At 38.1% G+C, this 11,970-nt stretch overlaps 1 protein-coding gene across 1 annotated transcript; it reads right to left on the reverse strand.

The window, feature by feature from the left end:
• Window positions 1–3,503: 3,503 nt before the first annotated feature.
• On the reverse strand, window positions 3,504–5,031 carry dio3a (iodothyronine deiodinase 3a). Its single transcript, XM_032500735.1, has one exon. It carries the CDS (start codon window positions 4,823–4,825, stop codon window positions 4,040–4,042), a length of 786 nt encoding a protein of 261 aa, XP_032356626.1. The 5' UTR covers window positions 4,826–5,031; the 3' UTR covers window positions 3,504–4,039.
• Between the last annotated feature and the right edge of the window lie 6,939 nt (window positions 5,032–11,970).

Genomic DNA, 11,970 nt, shown 5'->3' on the forward strand with positions numbered 1-11,970 from the left:
TTGTTATGAATTGATACTATAAATAAAATTGAATTGTAATTGAATTGATTAAATGACAAGTCAGGTTGGGGTGGGTGTATATATTAAGCTGGAAATTACGTTGTCACTAAACTATGTACCAATAAGAATGATAAAAGCACGGTCAGGTGGGATTTCTCTACACCATGATTGTTATGATGTACAGGACAAGACGCATTTGCTTCAGGCCGGGACTTGACCCCACAATTTATGCTGATTCAACCTTGTGTTGTTGGGAAACGACCACACTCTCCATTGTCCAGCCAGTTTGAGAGGAGTGGGACTGAGCTCTCTCATTCAAGGAATACTTTTTGTATATACAGTATAACTACAAGGTGAAATAATATAAGCAGAAGAGAAGGTAGGAAGTTGCTTGGCATAAGTGAGCGCAAAAGCAGTGACAGACGCCGATGACAGAAATGTACCCCCTAATCGATAATAAGATGCTGCACAATTTACAACTTACAAAATGTATGTTAACAATCCTACCCATGCTATTTCCTGCCCTGCCTTCTTTTTGTCACACCGCTAAATTTCATCTATCAAAATCAATCGAATAGGCAACATAAATAAAAACCATTTCCTCTCCCTGCCATTTTGGGACAAAAATGTATGCATTATTAAAGCCTCATCAGAAAACTGAAACACTTGTAAATGCATCATGTGTTTATACATTACTTTATGTTAAAGAATAAATTAATTTCAACTTGGCCACTGAATCAAGAGTTCACTTACTGGTGTTCCTGCACATGCATCATAATATGCACACATATTAAAAAATATAAAATGTTGAGGATGTTGGCTTTGGATTACTGTGTGGACAGAAATATGAAACAGTGACTTTCCCAAACCATGATGGCTTTGATTATTTAAACATGTTTAGAATTCCTTTAAAGCATAAGTGAGAGTTTTGCTTTTCCATTAATGTTTTTTAGCCTATGGAGAGCAGTGCTTACGTGTTACAGCTTTACATGTTGTGAAAAATCACGTAGTCCCAGAGTATGACCACAAGGTGTCATCATCTGATAGTAGACAGACGAATGCTGTCTGTAGACCGGACCGTTTAGCATCAATTGATGCATTTCACTGCACTGACAACATTTAATTTTTGCAAGTTAATTGCAAGTACTAAAATGCCAATATTCAATATTATATCTAAAAGAGCCAAACAAAACTCATGTTCTTCTGATGTCTTAAAAACAAGATATGTTTAATACAACAATATATTATTTTAACAATGTGAAGAACAAACAAATGATGTTACAGGAAATGTTTCTGGTCCATTTCACTGGTCTTCTTATGAACAATAACACAGACCATTAGGAGTCGAGGATGAGTGCTGCCTGTCCCACATAACAGATCATTCTCCATTTTGTTGCTGCATTATTTCAGTTCATCTGTGGGGGGTTTTTCTCTGCCCTACATCCAACAAATTCTTACTCCAGACTAAACTTTATTAGAAAATGTCTCGGGGAGACTCCTGCTGTGTTACTCAATGACCTACAAAAGCTAGCCTTAAAATTCCTGACATTCTAATAGATTTGAATATCTGCAGTTATATGAGTTAAAGGATCTAAAATGTTAAACTGAATGTTAATCAGCATGGACTGCATATCGATTCTTGATGCTGCAACGCCTCTTACGGCAGCTAATCTATGCAATACTTGTAACTGACAATGGCGTAACCAAGGTTTCATTAAAAAAGTCCCGAATAAACTTTACTTCATTAACACTTTCATTTCTTAAATGGTGACCATATTCTAGTAAACATATCCTCGCAGTGAAACTAAAACTGACCTCCTGGGTTTATTTATACCAGTATGAAGAAAGGTGTTTAGAGCATGGTTAAATGTTTCCATGTTAAACTTGAAGCACACAGGTTTAACTAAAACATTTGTGTGTGTTGAGGCCCCAGCTCCCCACCACCAGACATTCATTTGTAGAGTTATGACCATGGGGAGAAAGGGGCCCTAACCCTCAAAGCTGACCTTAGAATCTGCAAAAAAACCACCTCAGCACACCCATTCTGCTCCCTCCAAGTCATAAAGCAAAAACAGAACAGCAAAAGTTAAATACACCTCCCTGCCCCCCACCAGCTTGAGACCCTTAACCCTTTGTTCCCGTCCGCCTCCCTTGATAGATGAAACCCAACATCTATGGAAAATTGCACATGGAAGTAATCCAGATTCGAAGAATTTTCAGTGGGGGGGATATACTGGAAGACATTTCATTTATGCAGGTACCCCTCAGTCAACTGTCAGCTCCACATACATAATGGATGTTTAATGTGTTCCAGATGAGCAAGAAAAATAAGGTCACTGTAAAGCCCCTGCAGTCTGGAGGTTACGGCTTTATATTTCAGAGTTGACTATGACTATTGATGCTGTGAAGCTGGAGACACAGGCCACCAAAGCATTAGGCAAGATGTTACTCAAACAGGTTGTGTCAGCGTTATTATTTGGTTTCCTGAGTCATCTGTGTCTATGGCATTGCCCCCCCCCCCCTTGTGTCTTCATTGCGTCGTGACTTGTATCAGAGGCTTTACAGGGAAGATCTATCTATAATGTAGTACATTTGTTTTACTACAAAGCAATGCAATCCTTCTCCAGGAAAAACACAAAAAGCATACATTTATACACATTTGGCAATGGGGATTGTCACGTATGTTTGCAGACATGCTGACGGCTCGTGGCAGCAAAAACTCACTACAGAGAGTTACAGATATGTCAGTAGCCTGTGTGTGTGCACTTATACATATAGACACATATTACTACCACCGTTTTCCGGCTCTGGGATTGGTGTCCTAAACCCTGAAAACATTGTAAGTTTTGACCCTTACAGGTGGATATCTCACTCAGCATAATAGGATCAAGTATGATTATCCTCATTTAATTGTGAGAGGTCAAAAGCTTAGGAAGGGGCTGTGGAGAACAAAGCACTGGTTTGTTACTGCAGTACTAACCAAAGATGATCTATGATTACTATGTATATAGTCGTAAAGGTGCCTGAAAACTAAGTAGATACAATATTTCATCCTGATTACAGAAAGCTCTGACCTAAGCAGACAATGCTCTCTGGAAAAAAATGTTTTTTGTTGCCCTTCACTTTGAGAATAAATTGGTTTTAATTGTGAATCACCATCATCTGGTTTAAAATATTGCAATAACTGATGTTTTTACAGACTTTTTATGTTCTGAGCTTTTGGAAGATCTTCTCATTTTTTAAGTGAATTCATATTTTCTGCTTCTCCACAACAATTTCAGTGGCTGCACTTTAGAAAGGAGATTTCTGGAAGAATCTATGAGCAGCCTGTTGTACTATATCATTTTGTCTTTTTACCAAGAGACCAAATTACTGTAAAATCATATGCACATTATGATATTAGAAAAAGAGAATAAAAGAAAAAACACACCATCTCCCCCACCTTGATGCAGATTACACAATGTAGGTATTTAGTTTGAAATAAAATAGGCCTGCAATAAAGGAGTAGATCAAATCATTTTATTGTATGAAAAATATATCCATAAAACGGAACACTATTTACAAAACAGCTGCGCCATGCAGGGCAGAGAGGAGCACCTTCACCATGATCTCCAGTACGAAAAACATCAGTATCGGTTCTCTGGATTCAGTCCGTTTAAAAACCGAACTTCACTATATACTGACGAGCACAGTGATGCGCACATCTCAACATCCTCACTGGTTCATTAAAAGGCGCATAATACACGAGGAGAAGAAATACAAAATAAAAAATAAAACCTTCTTACATACAAAATGCTTTTGTTCACAAACAATGTCCATACAAACTAACCTTTTTGTAGGTGGATACTAACAGAATGGCTAGATGTCCAATATGACATGAAGGAGCCTACTGTTGTGCATCCTATGATGAACTAATTATTTTGATCCAACCGTATCAAAAATAAATATACACTTAAACGATCTAATTGGAATTAAAATACTGAAAAATATGCAGCATTTTTGTTTTTGTCATAGCAGCTCTACAGAGATGGGAATTCATCTACACATTGATAACTAGATTAGTGGGCTTTTTCAGCGTTTCTCTGTATTGGTCCAGCCAGTCTCTGAGCTCTGTGATGCGATACCCCTCAGGTCCTCTGCCACCCTGGTAAACTACCTTTCCCTCCTGCAGTATATAAAGTCTGTCGAAATAAGCTCCGTACGCCGCGTTGGAGGAGTTTTCCATACTGTCAACCACGACCGGGCAACCGGGCACCTCCAGGTGCATCAGCTGCGCAGCTTTCAGCCGGTCCTCCAGACACCGGTGTTTGGGGATCTGATAGGGCGCGTCGGTGCTCATCCAGCCGTCGGAGGGGTGCGCTTCCTCGATGTACACAACTACAGAGTCTGCTATATCTGCGTTCTGCTGCACGACTCCCTGGAAAGCCTTCAGACGCGCCATGAACGGTGGTCAGGTGCAGCTGCCAAAGTTGAGGATGAGCGGTCTCTTGTCTTTTGCGTAATCGAGGATGCGGCTGCGCCGCTGATCCTCCAGCTGAACAACTTCGGTGTTGGGCGCTCCGTGTCCGAGATGCGCTGCCTTCAGAAAGTCCAGTTTGTGGCCGTGCCACACTGCCTTGAGGGACTCCACGCTAAAGAGACGATTGGAGTCCGATATGCACAGCGGAGGGTCGATGGCATCGCCCCCCTGCTCCTTCATCCTGAAGAAAACCCTTTTCCTTATGCATAAAAAGTCAAGCAGCCAAAACATGACTGCTGCTATCAGAAAACGCGGCAACAAGACGATACAGACTATTGCATTTTTAATGGCTTTAATTGTATTCATTATCACTTTGAATGACTACCCGAATGGTCTTGCGCTGTGCCACGATCTTGTGGGTTGAAGTTGGGTTACTTGCAACTTCCCCTCTTTTTATAGCACCGGCAGATTTGAATGAATCACACCCCGCCTTCAAACTGGGGCCGAGGCCTCACATGGTGGGGATTACCTTCTGTCAACTCCACAGCTTTGAGTCAGAGCCAAAAGCCAAGGGTGCAGGACAGGGTGCGGCACAGCAGTGCGTTTTTTATGGAGTTATCTTATTTTATCATAAAATTAACATTATCATCCAAACGCTCATTATGTGTATAATCAGTGAAATTGTTTAAATGTTCTTGGATATCATGTGTGATATGTCACACATGATATCCAATGACATCCAACAGCATCGAAGTTGAGTTGATGCTGCTGCAGACTCTTCTAATGCAATAACAGTGACTGTTTGCTGGAACACTTTTCCGCAGACATCTAAAGGACTGGCCTATAAATACTACTCTGCCCTTAACTGATCTTAGTAATCTCAGTCAACACATAGGCTAGTAGTCCATATGACTTAAGTTGGCTTACATGATATAATAAACTAAACTCCCCAGATGATAACATTTAATTGTCTTATAGTTACAATTAATATGATGAATCAGAAATAGGATCTTTACGTTGATATTCTGAGACAGAGAGGTGGTATGGGGCATTTCAAATGTCACAAGAAAAAACGCTACATTTGGAAATAAGAGATAATATTTCTTGTAAAAAAAAAAGAGCCAGAAATCTTTTGAATGGGATACATTCTGATGACATGAGATATCTGGATTAAAAAGTCTGATATTTTAGGTCACATTTTGAGGAAGAGCTAATTATGTGAGGAGAGTAGTCTGTCGAAAAGTCACAATATTGAGAAAAAAAAAATCATATTTAAAGGTCTGAATTTGGAGAGACAGGCAAGATTTCTTTTCTTCATGTTTATTTTTTTCATGTGGCAAAATCCCTCTCTTTCTCAGGTGCTCTACTGTATCAACCAACATTACATAAAAAGAGACTTTCCACACACAAGACACATTAAGCTTTCTGTCTGCCAAGGTGAGGGTGGATGCTTGTGATATGTTTGAAGAGCTGCCATCTTTAATCAACAACCATTCTTCTCAAAATACTTTCCTTTAAACTAATAAGAGCATCCAGAAACAAAAAAAAGTTGTTGTAAAGTTACAGAAGGACACCCTCAACTATTAATGGATGAAGAAATCTCAGTACATCGGCCAACTCAGAGCTTAAACTGGTCCCTCAACAGACCCCCAGTTGAGAAAGGATCTGGAGTGATGAGGTCTGGAGCTCACCGTAGAGCGTTTCAGTTTGCAGCACCTTATTAAGTTATCACAGGGAATTTTACAGTGAGCAGATGGCTGGTCTCTTATTTGTCAAGAGAAAGAAGAAATACACAAGCCACACAAATGTCAAGATCAGACAGTCACAGTGAAGATCACCAATAAATGCTGTAATGTGCTGAACACAAACTGATCCAAGGAATTCAGCCAGTCAACATCAATACTAACTTTAAAATTTCAGCCATCAGATATGTTTTTGTTATGATTAGACGACAATGTAATCTGTAACTGCCCCTATGTCATGTTATATCACAATGTTTATTGATACATGTTGTGATTGTGTCTTTTTCTGGAAAATTGAAAACAATGCTATGGACTATTTCTTTTGGCTAATCCAGGAAATTAAATACCTATCAAATTTAAGTATATTACGGTAATGAAAACATAATGCTGGGATTTGAAACATTGCAGTCAGTCCACACTTTCTGACCACTACTTACCCCGTCTTTAATGAAGTATGAAACTTTAAAAAAAACTTGAGAAAAAATGGAAAAAAACTTGAGAAATATAGAGGAAACCGATTCAAGGCAACTGCCACACACATTTTAAAACACTTTAGAAAGCGCTGCTCTCACCAGGGAGCCAAAGGACTACCTACAAAACACCCGTGAGAATCCACCCACAACAATAAACACAACTTCACCAGCTAAATGTATAACATGGCCACTAACTCATTTCCAGAGGAAATGCTAAGAAAGAGGTCCAAAAGCATCTTCTCGCAGCAACATTGCAGAGCAAAGAAAATCTTTCACCCATCATTGCCTGAAGTCCGCTGCACACTTCTGCATGAGAGTTTCAACAAGAGGGAATCTAAAACAAAAGCAGTTAATATATACAAAAATGCAATGAGGATATTTTAAAAGTACAAAAATGATTAGTGAATAAGAGGAGTTAAAGACGATGAAGCCACAGTTTAGTGTTTTTTTATGACCTGATTAAAGATAATAGAGGCTCATCTCATACCTTTCTCAGGTTCTGTCAGGTCAAATTAACATGTCGCATTAACGAAAGTATTGTTGTTATTTAAGTCTGAACAAATCCCAAGCTAAAGTGTTGAGGTCAGACTGAGACCGGGTTATAGTTGCATCGTCTAGTTTTTGGTCAAACTATTTTTATTTGGCTCAAAATGTTTCAGTTGGCTGCTCTTCCATAACATTAGTTGTAATCTCAATTCGAGTCATTTTAATTTCTTACATGTCCTCTGCTTTAGTGAACAGTCTTTATCTCGCCTCTGTTTTGGGGATTCTTTACCCATTGATGCACCACTAGTGCTTTTTGCTCAAGAAACATGCCAGATTCAATATTTTCAACAAGTTCTTTAGCAAACTGCAGCAAAACGCCGGTTGCCCAGTGCCTACAGTAGTTAAACAAATAAAGTTTTGTCACTTTCCTTAACAACTGCTTGGTACTTTTCACCTGCATCATCTTCTGCAATGCCAAATGTAAGTGTGTGCAAGAAGGAATCTCTGCCGCTCTCACAGTCAACTCATATTTTATGCCCTGGTCATTACGACAGGAAACCTTCAGACTTTTTTTCTAATAGTTATTCTTTCACTTTCTGTGTGAAATATACTCTCGACAAAGTTCATTATTACAAGATTAAAACATTAAAAAAATTTTAAGGAATAACTTAAAAATGTCTTTCTGAAGGATGTAATCTTTTAATTGTTACGTCAATGCTAAACAACAGATAAACACTAATAAATCACAATTATTGAATCAAAACTCCCTCTGAAAATCTGAAATTGATTTCATTACTATTTCTATTACTCCTACTATACTGCTGCCACAGTTAGTAACCCTAACATTGCACAACTACTAGTACTTAAAGTATTTATAAGATTAACATTGCAACTACTTATAATAATAATAAAAATTATATTAATGCATCTTCGTCCGCTTATCCGGTATCGTGTCGCGGGGCATTAGCTCCAGCAAAGCCACATTAACCAGCTCCAACTGGTGGATCCCGAGGCGTTCCCAGGCCAGGTTGGAGTTATAATTTCTCCACCTAGTCCTGGGTCTTCCCCGAGGTCTATAGGTGACGACACGGATGATTATGATAATAATAATAATCTACTAATACAACTGCTACTGCCACTACTGCTAAGTGTGAAATGTGCGGTCAGCATTGTTCAGGCCAGCATTATTATATATTTCACTTTAAATGTGTGAATTACTGTATGCCTTTCAGTATAGATGACATTCAGTAGGATTTCAGTGTTTTGTATCACTTCATAATATTTAGTTCAACAATAGAATTTGGGAATAAAGTTAAAACATGATTCCCATGTTTTTACCTTGAAAGAATAACCATAGTTTTAATTGCACATTTATTGTCTAATTTTTCTTGAACCAAATATTGTTATCTAAAACTAAATCGGGAAGAAATAAAAATGTACACAGCTCTTAAATTAAATCAACTTGAATTTAACCAATGCAATGATTACTTTGCATGCCCACACAGAGATTAATGTTAATGAGTCAGTGTTGGGTCTTGTGTACTGGAGAGGGATCTGTTCAGCGTCGCTGTGCGCCACAGGGATTCAACATCTGGACACACACATTAGCCATTTCTGGCTAAATGCCATTCACTGGTCTGGTGTGCATTCCAGGTCTAGATTGCACATGGCATACTGGTTAAGGCCTAATCTCCTGTTACAGTAAATACATGTCAAATATACTGCAGGGTGGCCAAAAACCAGATATGGAGGGAAGATGTAATTTGTCTGCAGTTTACAGTTGTTGTAATGAAGGAGATTTCAACAGTAAGTTTATCTCTCTGTTTAGGGTTTGTCTGGGTCTGTCAGCATATTGCAAACATACAAGTTGAGCCCATATTACATATAGTCATATCACCTGAAAGAAGCATATGCTTTTGGCATTTATGGTCAAATCAATTTAGATTACGGTCCTACTTTTAAGCTCCATTTTCAGATTTTTTTCTATTGTTCTGTATTATTCTTACATCCTTCTTTGTTTTGGACTTTATGTGATTTGGCTGGTGTAACACTTCAAATGTTTCTTTTGGGTTTAATAAAATACAGGTGCTCCATCTACCTTGTTTCTATCCACCTTTTTAAGCCCTCAGAGACCTAAGGTCGTTTTTACAATTCTTTGTCCGTCTGGTTTTATTTTCTAAAAAAGCCTGTAAAACATCAACCCTGTAGTCTACAGTCAAGATATGAACATCATTTCTTTCAGGACAAACTGGGCTATTATAATATTTGTTCTGCAGTGAGGTCACTTGAATGTTAAAAACGGTTGTAGGACATAAATAAATAAAACGGAACATGAATCTTACAGATATGTATTGGTATCACACACAGAGCAGTACAAGCTAAACCACTCTCCTCTCTAAAACACTGTCTTGGGAGTCACACTGTGAAGGAATAAACATAGCTTATACAGTTGAAAAAATACATACATTTAAAAAAAAAAAAAGTCCAGACGCTTTTGCTCTCATGACATTTGTGCCAATAATCAACATAATAATGTAATATTTGATATTACACCCACAGCAATGTTACAAGACAGTTTGTTGTCTAAAACAGTTTTCCTTTATGCGAAAATAAACATAAAACATTATAATTCATATAAAGCGCAAACTATTTACATTTCTTCAAAAAAGACCCAAATATATGCCAAATTTCAAAACAGTGACGCCATTCTCCTCTGTAAAACGGTAGTTATCTCTCTTGTCCGCTATATACTCTTTGATCACATTAGACTAGTTTAACTTGGAGAATTATTATCTTTTCCAACTCTTTACTCTTTGCTCTCGCTGTCGCCCATATATGGCATATAGTGTTCCTTCACTTCCGTTCATTTACGTAAGGACACACATTAGATATAGACAATACACGAAGCTAGCGGCTGAAATGAGCGAAAACGTAATAAATTATGGACATCAAGTGGATAAATCTTGGATGTAACAGTTTGGATTTAAAGCTCAACAACCCCGAAAAAAGGCAAGTTCCAGGATAGATAGAAAATTACCTGTAGAGGCTAAAAAGACCCTGAAGAGATCTCTGTGACCACTAACTCATTAACTTTTAGCTGCAAAAGTTAATAAGTTTCTGTCTTTTACAGTGGTTTTTTATTAATGGATTGAAATATGAATCAGAGGTGCCATTTTTGCTCTGATCCGATTCCCTCGGTTCCTGAGTGTTAAAGCACAATTTCAATCTGTGCTTTAAACACACATCAAGTGGAAATGCTAAAAATTTGGAGAGAATTTGACATATTGCAAAAAACTTTTTGGCTTGGCTGAAGGGGAAAAGTTGTACTGATACGTGTTGTTAGTTTTATAAATGAATAGTGCTGAAACATAAAGTCGCCTAATCCTTTTTCTTGGAACCGCAAACTGGCAAATCTTAATTTATCGAGCACAAATACAAAAGATTCACTTAACACCTACAATTGAGAAGTGGCTGCATTTCTCTGTTTTTGATCATTGAATTGAATTGTAAGTTGAATAAGTTTGGGTCGGATAAAAGCAATTTCATGATGTCAACTTGGACTCAAGGAACAGTTATGGACATTTTTTACTATTTACAGATTGTTATATAGACCAAATAATTGCTTAATCCCCATTAATATAATTATTGGTGGTACCGCAATTGTGTTGTTGTAAAGTTACTTGCAATCAAATATTTTTAAACTTGTTCCAACATGTACACAGCAGCTGACTAGCTTTGATTAGAACATAGTGTGGCTCAACGGGTGTACATTGCTGGAATAAAGCCTGAAGTGTTCAATGTCCCGCCCCTTCCGCTATCTATTTTGCAAGGGCACTATTGCTGCATCTGGTGCTTAGCGCTGCCAGTTGTGATTGGTTTAAAGAAATACATACAAACCAGAGCATTTTTTCCCCTATCCCAGAATAAATAAGCACTCTAGCCAGACCATACTCCAGCGTTGACACAGTGCTGTGGAAATCTGACAGCGCAAGACTAATATGAACATAATGCCTTTACACAAAATAAATGGGAACCCTTGCTAAGAATGTATCTTTTGTGCTTCACTATAACTATTTGCTGCATGTGATGACGGACTGTTTCTTTATGAGGGCGGCACATTTCGATCAGGAGATAGAACAATGACTCTTGTAGAAGTAATGTATTATTGAGCTATTCAAGGTTCCTCATTCTTTTTTTCGGTCGACATTTTCAAAGGATCTGTTGTCTTTTTGTCCTTCAGTTCATTCAATTTGAGGCAGTTTTCCCTCTCTGTCTTTTCCCCTCCTTTCTTGCCCACATTGAAACTGAGTTAACACTATTATCTAAACTCTCTTTCCCTCTCAAAGTCAAAAACAGAAGTGTTTTGATGAGGAAAACAAAAGGCTCACCTGCTGTGCCTAAATTTGCTTTGAGGAATAACTCTTGTTGTTGTGGCTGAAAACCAGAGATATCTTCTAACCTGCTTACTTTTACCTCCTATAAACTTAGCTGGATTCTTGGCAGCCACTTCAGGTTCATCTGAGGACAATGCAGATCTTGGAAAAACAGCCCTTTTTTCTGCTGCTTACTTATTGAGCTGGCAGGGCTCCAGAAACCACAACTGATACAATATCATAAAGACTAACCTACAAAACAGATCTATGATAAGATTTAATGCTGGCACCTTCTCTTTCATGTCACTGATATCTCTCTCCTTGCACTGAATAGAACAGAGGATAAAAAATCTACCTCTTCACCATCCTCCGCTTCACCTTCCACGACCCCGTCTAAATCAAAGAGCACTAGTGTTTATGCTCAACTTGAATGAACT

This window comes from Etheostoma spectabile, chromosome 20 (assembly GCF_008692095.1).
Source record: "Etheostoma spectabile isolate EspeVRDwgs_2016 chromosome 20, UIUC_Espe_1.0, whole genome shotgun sequence".
Classification (NCBI taxonomy): Eukaryota; Metazoa; Chordata; class Actinopteri; order Perciformes; family Percidae; genus Etheostoma; species Etheostoma spectabile.